The 13,584-nt window shown below is 42.2% G+C and overlaps 1 protein-coding gene across 1 annotated transcript in view; it reads right to left on the bottom strand.

Moving 5' to 3' along the window:
- The window catches only part of itgbl1 (integrin, beta-like 1), a 165,474-nt gene that overhangs the window by 66,681 nt on the left and 85,209 nt on the right, over nt 1-13,584 (bottom strand). Inside the window, exon 8 of the mRNA XM_046358978.1 lies at nt 461-577. Coding sequence (XP_046214934.1) covers nt 461-577 — 117 coding nt within the window. The remainder of the gene's footprint in view (nt 1-460; nt 578-13,584) is intronic.

Here is a 13,584-nt window from a genome sequence, read left to right on the forward strand (position 1 = left end):
GAGGTTTGTATGTGGTATCAGGAAGTATCAGCTAATCACTCAGCCATTCAAGAGGCACACACATGCAACTTCCACGACTAAGTACAATGGACCATACTCAATTACACATACAGTACGTGTATAACACCCCTGCCTTATTGAGATAATCTCTGTGGTTGTCATGGCTGCCTGCGCCTGGGAGGGTGTGTGTGTGTGTGTGTGTGTGTGTGTGTGTGTGTGTGTGTGTGTGTGTGTGTGTGTGTGTGTGTGTGTGTGTGTGTGTGTGTGTGTGTGTGTGTGTGTGTGTGTGTGTGTGTGTGTGTGTGTGTGTGTGTGTGTGCGCGTGCGTGTGTGTGCGTGCGTGTGTGTGTGTGTGTGTGTGTGTGTGTGTGTGTGTGTGTGTGTGTGTGTGTGTGTGTGTGTGTGTGTGCGCGTGTGCGTGCGCGCGTGCGTGTGTGTGTGTGTGTGTGTGTACCCTCACCTCCACATATCTCCCCGCTGATGTCCTCACACTGGCGGTCATCACACTCACAGTTCCTCCCATGCACACGAGAGTCCCCTGGGGGATGGCAGGTACACTGGCCACATTGACACAGACCTGGAACACAGGTAGTACACAGGTGCACACAGGTAAGAATGCAGGTGTAAAGGTGGCAGTGTTATTCTCATTTAACAACATTATGACTTGTAAAATACAGTTTTTCAACAACAATTATCAGAAAATGTTCATTTGCCACCGCTCATGTTGTATTGTTAAAGGTAGATTCAGTGAAGTGACATCCTCAAATACAGAAGGGTGAGATCCTGCTGACAGAAGGGAATCTTCAGGTTTCGGCAGCCAAATGCACCGAATATTGGTTCTTAAAGTATGTGCATACTGTACCTAAGGGAGCAATATATTCTTCCAAATGAGGTTGTAAATTGGTCAGTTTTAGGAGATTGAATTCTAGTCTGCTTTCAATTGCTTTTTTAATGACCATTGAATCATTCACGTAACGACAATTACATTTTACACTGAAACATAATATGACAACATTTTGAGGGTAAATGGAAATAATCTGTTTTACAGTTTCTATCACATAACGAAACGGGGAGGGACTACTTGCACAATAGGAAACGATCATTTTCGTGGCACAACGTTTTCCCTTTCAAAACATTTGACTTCGGTATACTATGATGTGCATTAATACATACACACACGAGGTGTTTAAAAGGAGGAGAGTGAAAACGGCAACAGAGACAATCCCAGTACAAAGTGCTGTCTAACCAAAGCAACTGCCAAAGCAAACGGATAGTTGTCATAACTGCAGGTTTCAGAGATTGCGGAGTGCATTGCCCTTTTAATTACGGAGTGTGTCGCCATCCGCCAGCTGTCAGTCAAACTGCGCAAAAGTGAAACCAAAACTATCCTCAACGGTTAAATTTAGACATTCATTCGTAGATTTTGGTAAAAATTTAAGCATTAGCGCTTGAAGGGCCAATGCAGCCGTTTTTATCTCCATGTCAAATAATATCTGGGTAACAACTGAGTACCTTACTGTGATTGTTTTGCTGGTCTGAGTGGGCAGGGGGTAACTAAAAACTCGCTGTTATTGGCAGAGTTGAAAAATCTCTTTCTTATTGGTCTATTTATATAGAGTTGACAGCAGTTTTGCACTGGTTTGCTATGGCTATATTCATCAATCCAGCAAGAAAGCAATATTTTTAATAATATATATGTATATTTATTGGCCCATCCACCAAAATAAATGTTGTTACAGCTTTTTCTGCAGTAAAACCCATCCCAAACCATCTCAATTGGGTTGAGGTCAGGTGATTGTGGAGGCTCATCTGACGCAGCACTCCATCACTATCCTTCATGGTCAAATAGCCCTTACACAGCCTGGAGATGTGTTGGGTCATTGTCCCGATGAAAAACAAATGATAGTGGAACTAAGTGCAAACCAGATGGTATGGCGTGGCGTATTGCTTTCGAATGCTGTGGTAGCCATGCTGGTTAAGTGTGTCTTGAATTCTAAATAAATCACTGGCAGTGTCACCAGCAAAGCACCCCCACACCATCACACCTCCTTCTCCATGCTTCACGGTGGGAACCACACAAGCAGAGATCATCCGTTCACCTAATCTGAGTCTCACAAAGACACGGTGGTTGGAAACAAATATCTCAAATTTAGACTCATCTCACCAAAGGACAGATTTCCATGAGTGTAATGTTCATTGCTTGTGTTTTTTGGCCCAAGCAAGTCTTTTTATTCTTATTGGTGTCCTTTAGTAGTGGTTTCTTTGCAGCATTTCGACCATGATGGCCAGATTCACGCAGTGTCCTCTGAACAGTTAAAGTTGAGAAGTGAAGCATTTCTTTGGGCTGCAATTTCTGAGGCTGGTAACTCTAATGAACTTTTCCTCTGAGGCAGAGGTATCTCTTTGGGTCTTCCTTTCCTGTGGCTGTCCTCATGAGAGCCAGTTTCATCATAGCACTTGACGGTTTTTGCGACTGAACTTAAATAAACTTTAAAAGTTCTTGAAATTTTACGTAATGACTGATCTTCATGTCTTAAATTAATGATGGACTGTGTGTAACGAAGTTCGTCTGTTGTTTGAAGAGAGTCAGACCGAAATGCAGCGTGTAGGTTACTCATGACTTTTAATGAAGATAATGCGGTACATGAAATAACTGAAGAAGAAAACAACAAACGAGTGAAACTAATTACAGCCTATCTGGTGACTAACACAGAGACAGGTACAATCACCCACGAAATACAACGCGCACTCAGGCTACCTAAATATGGTTCCCAATCCGAGACAACGAGAATCAGCTGACTCCAATTAGGAATCGCCTCAGGCAGCCAAGCCTAACTAGACACACCCCTAATAATACACACTCCCAATTAATACAAACCCCAATACGAAATACAACATATAAACCCATGTCACACCCTGGCCTACCCAAACATATAACAAAAACACAAGATACAATGACCAAGGCGTGACACTGTGTCTCCATATTAGGAAGGTGTTCCTAATGCTTGGTATACTCAGTGTATAGAACAAGGGGAGATGCGCTCAGAAAAAAATTAGCTTTTTCTTGATTTTATTGTGCTTTTAATGTCTGTCTCCGCAGAACATTTTTTTGTGGGGGACTTCCACACAAAATGAGTTATTTACTGATAATATGTTTACATTATTTATTTGATTAATGTCCCACTGTTTTATTGGTCATAACACAAAAGACTAGATATTCCTAGGACACTCAGGCTTATCTGTCGAATAAACGTGTCTCTGGCTCAATCGAGTGGTCAGCTGCGTCATTACAATCCATTTTTTCTCCTCTTTGCCACGTCATGTCAAAGTTTGGTCCTTAGCAAGCTGCTTGTCTAGTCGACTCACTACTGCTATTGGATTCTTATTGAGCAGGCGGTTCTAAATGTATAACTTCCATAGATACACGATAAAGACTTTAACCTACACACCTAACATAAGTAATTACCAGTTAATACAGTGCCCACCGTAGTATTGAGAAGTTTAATTTAATTTAATTTGATGGCACCAGGCAGGCCAAAATTATATCCCAACAAAACAGGCTGAAATTTCAGGCGATCTTTTTCAAATAGCTCTTATTACACTAAAAGGGCATTATCATAATTTGTACAATTTCACGGTATTATTCCAGCCACATGTTGTGAAATTAGGTACACCACCCCGTTCACGAAAATGGATTGTTCCTACAGACAGTGAGTCAAGTGGCCCTATATAAAGCAGGCAGACAGGCATCGTGGCATTCAGTTACTGTTCGATTTAAAATTAGAATGGGCCAAACAAGCGACTTAGAGCTTGGTATGATCGTCGGTGCCAGGCGCGTTGGATCCAGTGGCTGTCTTGTGGGCGAAAACAGCTCGTTGAGGGGAGAGGTCAAGGGAGAATGGCAAGAATTGTGCAAGCTAACAGGCGGAAGGCAAACAGACAAGTAACGGGCATCTCGGAACTCACAACTTGTTGATCCATGTCACGGATGGACTATTGCAGCAGACGACTAAAACGAGTTCCACTGTATTAGCTAAAAAGACAAAGAATCGGCTCCAGTGGGCACCCGATCACCAGCACTGGACAATTGTGAAGTGGAAAAACATTGCCTGGAACATGACAGCGAGTTCAGTATATTTGAGTGGAATGTGCTGTCCCCAGACCTGGAACCAATAGAGCTTCTTTTGGATGAGATGGCTGTTTGCAGCATTAATGTGCCGCAGTCCAATCTGCAGCTACTGCTTGATGCCATTGCATCAGCATGGACCAACATCCCTGTGGAACGTTTCTGACACCTTGTAACCAGGCCTGAAGAATTCAGGCTGTTCTAGAGGTAAAGGTGGCCCCGACCTGCTCCTAGAATGGTGGACCTAATAAACTGATAAAGTGTATATAAAACAAGGCACCCTAATTGCTCCTGAAAATCTTCTCTGGATAAGATTTTCTGCTAAATGGCTATGTGTGTTCAGTTAGCCTAGTGGTTAAGGGTGACAGGTAGCCTAGCTGTTAAGAGCATTGGACCAGAAGCAGAAAGGTTGAACAATATGTTGATGTGCCATTGCGCAAGGCACTTAACCTGTATAAGAGCATCTGCTAAATGACCAAAATGTGTGCCACTAGAGTTTGGGATGTGTCCATCTCTCTGTTACCAATAAAATGAATAGTGTATGCAGGAGAGGCATGTGTATGCATCCAAGTTCCATTCTTCAAAATAGACATGCTGTTATGTGCATGGGCAATGCTTACTTGCAGGTAAAGAGAAGCTAGAAGTGACAATTCCACTTCCAGCTAGTGCCAAATGTCAATTACATACCAGTAGTACTGTAGAATCGTAATTTGAGCCAGTTTCCTGAGTCTCCTACCACAGGAAAAAGAATCCTGCAGCAACAGGAAATGTGGATTATAGTTTTTTTATTTTTTTATTAATATATATATATATTTTTTGCATTCTACGAAAATCAAGTCTAAATTTTCAAAGTGGAAATTACAAACATTTACAAGCCTTTTTAAACCTTAAATACACTTAAGTTTGTCGTTTTCTGCTTTGCAGGAAAGTTTTTCTGCGTCAGGGCTGTCACGACTTCTACTGAAGGTAACTCCTCTCCCTGTTCGGGCGGCGCTCGGCGCTCGGCGTCGCCGGTCTACTAGTCGGACAACTTCCTGAATTGTGATTGGTTCTCGTTTGCAAAGTTGACAACAATAACAAACATATTAGCAATACAAAACTTCTTCACGTCGTTGCAACTGATGTTTTTTGGATTCTAATAAGGTAAGAAGCAGGAGAAAGCCATTTTAGCCCATTCTAAGCAGTGTCCTTCAAAAAACCATGAAAAAATCACATGTATGGATGAAATGCTACATGTTTCTTCTTTAAAGCAACTATCTTAACAAATACCGTTAGAAGTTGGTAGGTCAGTGAAGTGTGAATAGGTTTGAAAATAGTCAATGAACTTGCTTTGAATTGGCAGTTTAATATGTACTGTATTATTTGACATAGAATCAGTCCTGTCTTGAAATGACCAACAGGTGTCATTTGGCGCACACACACACACACACACACACACCACTCTGTAATTAGACAGAGTAACCTGCAGGCAGTGGCTCTGACCTCCCCAGTCATCCTCACTGGCCTCATACACCCCTGTCTTATCAATTATGTCTGGTCGTCATGGTTACCTGCGCCTGAGAGGGGTGTGTCTGGTTTGTGTGTGTCAATTGTTTACCCTCTACACTAACCAACTTTCCAAGGATTTGTTGTCTTCCTGAGTTTGTGTGTGTTTGTGTGTTTGTGTGTTTGTGTGTGTGTACATAACACCTTCACTACAGCAACAAGTGAATGGGGGGCAGTCGAACTCAGTTTGCCCCTGTTTGAAGATGCAGTGGACAGACCAGTGAAGCCTAAACATAGTCAATCGCCCACAGGCACTCTACATCACACAACACAGATATCAACTGTGACACTAAGGAGCCAGAGTGGACCCAAGTGCAAACCAGCTCCATGGTTTGCCAGTGGACTTAAACACAGAAAACTATTCAAAATAACCACAAATAACAAACAACAACAATAGAAATACCCAGCTGGCAAGACCAGTTGTAATAACGTCATATCAACCCATTCCTGGTTTCAATGACATTCTAATGATGTTATGATGATGTCGTAATGACAGCAGCCAGTTTCACCTACTGAGAGGCTCATTATCTTGTCACAGTCACAGCATCAACTATCTTCCGACTTCAGAGCTGAAATAGGTTAAAACCAGGTTAGCTGCCTCCAAATCTCCAACGATTAAAAATTCTCTTAAATCTTTCTTTCATGCCGTATTGTGACAGGCCTATAGCCGACTTCACACAAAACATGACAAATCCTGTGAAATCGTCCTCGGTGCCACATCACAGTGGTCCTGTGGTGCGAATGGGAAACAAGTCGGGCTAAAGTATTCCATTAACGCCCCCAACCTCCTATCTGCCACGTAGGACCTTCCTCACATCAAGCCTCAAACTTCAAGCTTTCTTCAGACAGCTTGAAAACTTTTCTCACTCTCCTGTCTTCCCGAACTTTGCAATGCTAGGGAAATCTGACTTGTAAATAGGCCTACTTGGCGGGAGGAGGGGTGGGGGGTATCTCTCCCTCTCTCTCTGCTCGCCAAGCAGAAACAGAGGCCCGCTCTCTCGCTGTGTGTGTTTGTGTGAGCCGGATCATTTCTTTTTACCCCTGGTGTGTGTGGTGAAGCATAAAGCCACTATGAAAAACACAACAATAAAAAATACATTAAAAAAAAATAGAGAATGAGTCCAGATGTTAACAATGGGATCCCAGGGACCCTGAAGAGAAACTCCTTGTTTGTCAAGATCTGAGTAATGTCAAAAACAGAATAAATACTGCAGTGTGTTGAACTGAGAGAAATAAGAATAAAAGAGAGAGAGAGATTGAAAGAGAGACTTAGAGTTCAGTAAGAGGTGTTGACCCTGCAACTGTGTCTTAGACTAGCTCACAAATGTTCCTGACTGTGATTGACCATGTGTTTCAGTACCATCTGTGAGCACTGTGTCCTTTCAAGGTATGGAAGCATTAAGGGTACAAAAGCAAGGGCTGACTGGGACAAGAGTTAGGTCCTGGCATTTTATCCACACCAAACCATATCACTGCGCGCATCGCCAACTCACCTTTTTGTGTGCCTCGCAGTTGTGCTGTCTACCTGTCTCAGCATATTCTCTGATGTCACTCTGTGCTTCTTCTTGTTAGGCCTAACTGAATTATAAGGATGGTGGAGATGTTGATTTAATGTAGAACGACATTAGCGTAGTGATAAGTTTATGTTATGCCTACTTATCAGCTGCAAATAGCTTGGAGTGGTGGCTACACGGCTGAAAATGGTGAGAACAGTACATTGCCGGGTTACTACTGGCGTGTAAAGTGCTCGGGAGCTGAACCCTGAATAATCAACCATTGAGACCAAAAGACGTGAGACCGTGGTTCACGCGTTGAAATGGTTGAAACTACCAAACCAGCTGACGTGAAGTGCGAGCTGAACGTTACAAATGGTTGAAACTCTGAAACTCTCAATCTCTACACGAGAAGATAAACTCATTCGACCATAGCATTACCAGTCTGCAGCTGACATGTATAGTAGTCTTGAACTTTGACTAAAGACATTAGGTGGAATCCCATCTCAGACAACCATTGGTGCATCTGAAGTATCTGTTCTGACAAACACTTCACTACCAGAGAAGCTCTACAAAGAAGAAGAACATTGTGACCTCTGGTGGACAACCAGAGCCTTACACCCATCCAGCCCCTTCCTCATAGCAGGATCGATTGGTTTCAGAGGGACGACGGACAAAGACAACTACATGTAAATACATTGCATTTATTACCAAAATGAGAGGTGGTTCTTGAGCAAAGTATTATTATTATTTTGAAGGTACCTTCCAAATGTATCCAAGTGTTGTCTCTCTTTGTCTCTCCCTCTCTTTACCTACCCCTCATTCTCCTTGTGTGTAACAAGCTGTCATATCTTGTCAGTCCACTAGGGACTTTTATCTCATGTAAGTGTGTATGTTAGTTAGTAACTAAATAATTAAATCAATTTGTGTATAACCAAATAATCTGAAAAGCTGGGGTTGTTTAGGTTTCAAGAGTTCTACGAAGTTCAGAATGAGACTGATATGAGGTAATAATTAATGAGTGACTGTTATTGAAATAAGAAATATCTATATCTTTGGAGTTTAATTCAGGAGATAGTAATTCGTTAAACAACTTTTCCCGTGGTGCCCCAAATTCCTAATGAGTTAATTGTTACATGATTAATTTAACGGAGTAACAATTAAACATAGTTAGTTGATAAGATAAATAACAGTGATCACATTAATACAAGTCACATCAGGACAATATCCTTGATTCTATCCAGCATAGCAAATGATACCAGCCCACTGAATGAATGACAAATGGAGGGGCAATAATTATGTAAATTACTTCAAAATAGAATTTAAATGAGTCCTATCTGAATGATGAAGAGGTTGATTTAATTTAGAACAACAATAGTGTAATGATGAGTTTGTGTTACTTTGTAAAAAGAAGCTGTTACGGGACTGTTTTATTTACTGTAACTCCATTGCTAATCAAACGTATTGTAAAGGAAAGGCAAACATGCTACGTGTTGCAGTGGGCCTTTAAAATAATGCTAAACATCTCCTTGACTCTATCAAAGATGATGAGCAGGAAACAAACGATGCCAGTCAGCCTGCACAGCCGGCCCATCAAACTTACACCTAAACTATAACAAAACTCATTTCACACATAATATAAACAAGATTAAATTGACAATAATGAAATGTGTGACAATCTTAGGCCTATCAGTTCTCAAATTGTACATGAAGAGGTGGGCGCATCCTCATTCAGAGCCAATTTCGTGGTATCCAATTGGTAGTTACAATCTTGTGTCATCGCTGCAACTGGACTCGGGAGAGGCGAAGGTGCGCCAAAACACAACCCAACCGAGCCACACTGCTTCTTGACACAATGCCTGCTTAACCCAGAAGCCAGCCGCACCAATGTATCAAAAGAAACACTTTACACCTGGCGACCGTGTAGGTGCCTGGCCCGCCACAGGAGTTGCTAGAGCACGATGGGACAAGGACATTCCTGCCAGCCAAACCCTCCCCTAATCCAGATGACGCTGGGCCAATGGTGTGCTGCCCCGGCCAGCTGCGACAGAGCATGGACTCAAACCAGGATCTCTAGTGGCACAGCTAGCACCGTGATGGAGTGCCTTAGACCACTGTACCACTCGGGAGGCTCTGTGATTTCTATATAGTATCTGAAAGAGCATATTCTGCAGTTTCGATGACACTTAACTTTGTCAAATAACGCTCAAAATTCAAGAAGTGTAGCTCTTTTTCCAAATGTCATTTTTTTTCTCCAAAATATCTGTGCTGTCCATGCATTCAGCACATGACCACTCACGCTGCAGCATTCCTCTGGCTACTAAGCAAAAACTAGTAACATAATAAACTTAAAATGAAAATATGCTATTCTGTCGTTCAAAGGATAAATGGGCAATAGATAGAAACTGATAATAGTGCATGTGACTTCAGTTAAGTTTTGGTTAGCCACCAATGTCAAAACCAAGTACTTGCTCAGTGGCTTTCCGCATCCGGGGTAAAGACGAAACCAGGCCAGCAGGTGAGAGACTTTCTGAGGCTGTGGTTTTGAGACTTGTGGAGCCTTACATGGGCAAATGCAAATGCAGAAATGTGACCATGTACAACTTTTTCACATCAATATCCCTGCCAGACAAGTTGATTGCGAAGAAGACTAGCCTGCTCGGAACAGTGAACAAGCAACTGCTGCCCTCTGCGCTAAACAACATACTGTACCAGTGGAGAAATTCAAAACAAGAGTGTTTGCATCCTCAGCACCATGCATCCCACTGGATCTGAGTTACGTGAGGACCACATGAACGCCAAGAAAGAAGCTACAGCCACCAAGCAGGCTGCCAAGGCAACAGGTCCTGCTCTCCGTATTCCCCAAGCACCACAGCTCCCACTCGGGAAAAATAAGACACAATGTCAATTTGGCAGGTGCACACGAAACAAGACCCATGACAACGAAGTGCATTGCAACCGATTTGTTTGTGGGGATGCTCACACAAAGCCCAGAAGCTCAGAAGCTATCTGCTGATTGTGGACCCTAAGCATAAAGAGAAGACACAATTGACTCATGAGTAAAGGCATGGGTATAAAGGGCACAATACAGTGTCTGATTCAATCAACAAATGACTGTTTTTATATCTTGAATATATTTCCACAAATATTTCTTTATGCAATTATTACTTTACAATTGTTCAAGCACTGGTGCTTTCGTTTAGGAATACTTCAAATAATTTAAACTACGCACCTGGCTGGTTATATTATTATTATTATTATTCTCATCTTTTTTGTCTACTTTGTCAAAATAAATTACTATAACTCTATTACTAATCAAATCTAGAAATAAAAGTTGATCAAATGGATTACACTGTAATGTTTTTATTGTAAAAGGGCAACAAAAATATATGATTCAAAACATATCCTTGACTCTATCTAAACAAATAACTATTGTTGTTATTTATTTAAATTGATATATTCCCATCATTCCTCATGCGATGAATCCTTTACAATAATAGTTCATGCACTATCAAGCATTTTATTTATCAAGCATGTTTGCGCACCTTGCAGGTTGATATGCATCTGATGCAGATGCTAAAGGAGACGCCCGGGCCACATTCTTTAGAGGGTTCTTCTATGCTGAAAGACCAGGCGGTTCTAGTGTTAAGCCATTATCAGTTTTTTATTTTACTAGGCAAGTCAGTTAAGAACAACTTCTTATTTTCAATGACAGCCTAGGAACAGTGAGTTAACTGCCTGTTCAGGGGCAGAACGACAGATTTGTACCTTGTCAGCTCAGGGATTTGAACTTGCAACCTTTCAGTTACTAGTCCAATGCTCTAACCACTAGGCTACCCTGCCGCTCCAAGCTAATGTCTTACAGTGATCTTTCTAAGTTCACCCTTTTTATTTTTTACCATCCATGATCTTGGCTGTCTAACTGAGAGTCGGAGCAGGTATCTTTACCGATGTTTGACTTTCAATGTGAGTTTGCGTGTCCTCTGCTCAGCTCAAACGGCCGCTGCACACTGATCAGCCAAAGGCTCATTATAGATTAGTATAACAAAATGAAGCAACCCCCCCCCCAAAAAAAAATCTTAACTGGCCTATGTCACCTTTTTCATTGTTTTATTGTGATGTGTGCGTTAATTTTGACCAGCTCACCCAACAAAAAAAATGGTCCAGCCCATCTGCCATTTGCCAGACGCCAAATCCATAGACCTATGATGTGAGGACCTGCTATTGTATTTCTGCACTGCTAAAAGCCATAAAGAACCTGCTCTATTTTCTGTATAAGTACATGATAACATACTATAGTTCGCCCTTAACTTGATTTTCAGCCACACACCCTTTAATGGCCTTTCAGGAGGTCAAAAACAAATTCTGATTGGCTGGGCTTGGCTCCCCAGTGGGTGGGCCTATATGCACTCCTACGCCCACCCATGGCTGCACCACTGCCCACTCATGTGAAATCCATGGATTAGGGCCATGGCATCCTACATGGCATCCTCTTCCCCTCAACTTTAAATTCACACAATCAGTGCCCCCCCTCCGCTCTTCCCGAGTAGGGAAGCTGGTGGCGGTAAACACAAAGACGGTCTGTCTCTCACCTGGCATTTCCACGCCGATCACTCACAACCCTTCAATCAACACAGAGGAGGGAAAAGGTCAGTGAGGAGAGACAGAGACATTTTTGGTTAATCACTCAGCCATTCAAGACAAACACACACATGCAACTTCTAATGCTATACCCAAATTGCCAATGAAACACAAACTCCATACACATACATATAGGCATACATGTTTGCACGCACACACACACGCACACACACACTGGCTCCTACCTCTCTGTCCATGCTAGGCTTGGAAAGGCCAGGTGAGTGACAGACTGTCTTTTTTGTTTTTTCTTTTGTTTTAGGGGTGCGACTGCATCTAGAGTATTATGCAAGGTTACATTGAGATCCTCAGTTAGGTGATTAACCGGTTTTTGTATGTCCTTGGGCAGGTGGAGGGAGCGTGGAAGAGCATCTAGGAATCCAAGATTTTATAGCACAGCTTTCAATGATCCTTGGTTGGGGTCTGAGCAGATTATTTGTTGTGATTGCAAACATAATAAATCGTAGTCTAGGATTATGAGGAAAAACATTTAGATCCACAATGTTTATTCCACAGGACAAAACTATATCCAGGGTATGACTGTGGAAATGAGTAGGTCCGGAGACATATTGGACAACACCCCCTTTTGGAGTGGGTCTGTGGACTTCCATGATTATATTGAAGTCACTAAAAATGTGAATATTTCTACAAGGTCCTATAGGAATTCAGGAAACTCTGTGAGGAATGCTGTATAAGGCCTAGGAGGCCTGTAAACAGTAGCTATGAAAAGTGATTGAGGAGGCTGCATAGAATTCATGGCTAGAAGCTCAAACAACGAAAATACTATCATTTTTGGGAGGAAAATTGAAATTTACTGTTGTAAATGTCAGCAACACCTCCACGTTTGCAGAATACACGGAAGATATGGTCAATAGTGTAACCAGGAGGGGAGGCCTCATTTAACATAGTCAATTCATCAGGCTTGAGCCAAATTTCAGTCAAGCCAACCAGATCAAGATTATGATCAGTGAATAGTTCATTGACTTCCTTGGAAGTGAGGGATCTAACATTATGTAGCCCTATTTTGAGATGTGAGATATCATAATCTCTTTTAATATTGACAGGAATGGAGAAGGTCTTTATTCCAGTGAGATTTCTAAGGAGAACACCACCATGTTTAGTTCTGCCCAACCTCGATCGAGGCACAGACACTGTCTCAATGGGGATAGCTGAGCTGACTACACTGACAGTGATAGTTGCAGTCACCACTAAGCTGGCAGGATGGCTAACAGCCTGCTGCCTGGCCTGCACCCTATCTCATTGTGGAGAGGAGTTAGAGCCTTGTCTATGTTGATAGATAAGATGAGAGCACCCCTCCAGCTAGTCATTTACTCAGCAGGCCAGGCTTGGTACTGTTTGTGGGTGAGTCCCAGAAAGAGGGCCAATTATCTACAAGTTCCATATTGAGGGGCAGAAAAAAGTTTTCAACCAGCGACTGAGTTGTGAGACTCTGCTGTAGAGCTCATCACTCCCCTTAACTGGAAAGGGGCCAGAGACAATTACCCGATGCTGACACATCTGTCTAGCTAATTTACATGCTGAAGCTATGTTGCGCTTGGTGACCTCTGACTGTTTCATCCTAACATCGTTGGTGCCGACGTGGATAACAATATCCCTATACTCTTTATGCTCACCAGTTTTATCCTTAGCCAGCACCCTCTTCAGATAAGCCTTTATGTCAGTAGCCCTGCCCCCTGGTAAACAGTGTATGATCGCTGGATGATTCTTTTTAAGTCTAATATTGCGGGTAATGGAGTCACCAATGGGTTTTCAATTTGTCAG

This window comes from Oncorhynchus gorbuscha, linkage group LG01 (assembly GCF_021184085.1).
Source record: "Oncorhynchus gorbuscha isolate QuinsamMale2020 ecotype Even-year linkage group LG01, OgorEven_v1.0, whole genome shotgun sequence".
Lineage (NCBI taxonomy): Eukaryota > Metazoa > Chordata > Actinopteri > Salmoniformes > Salmonidae > Oncorhynchus > Oncorhynchus gorbuscha.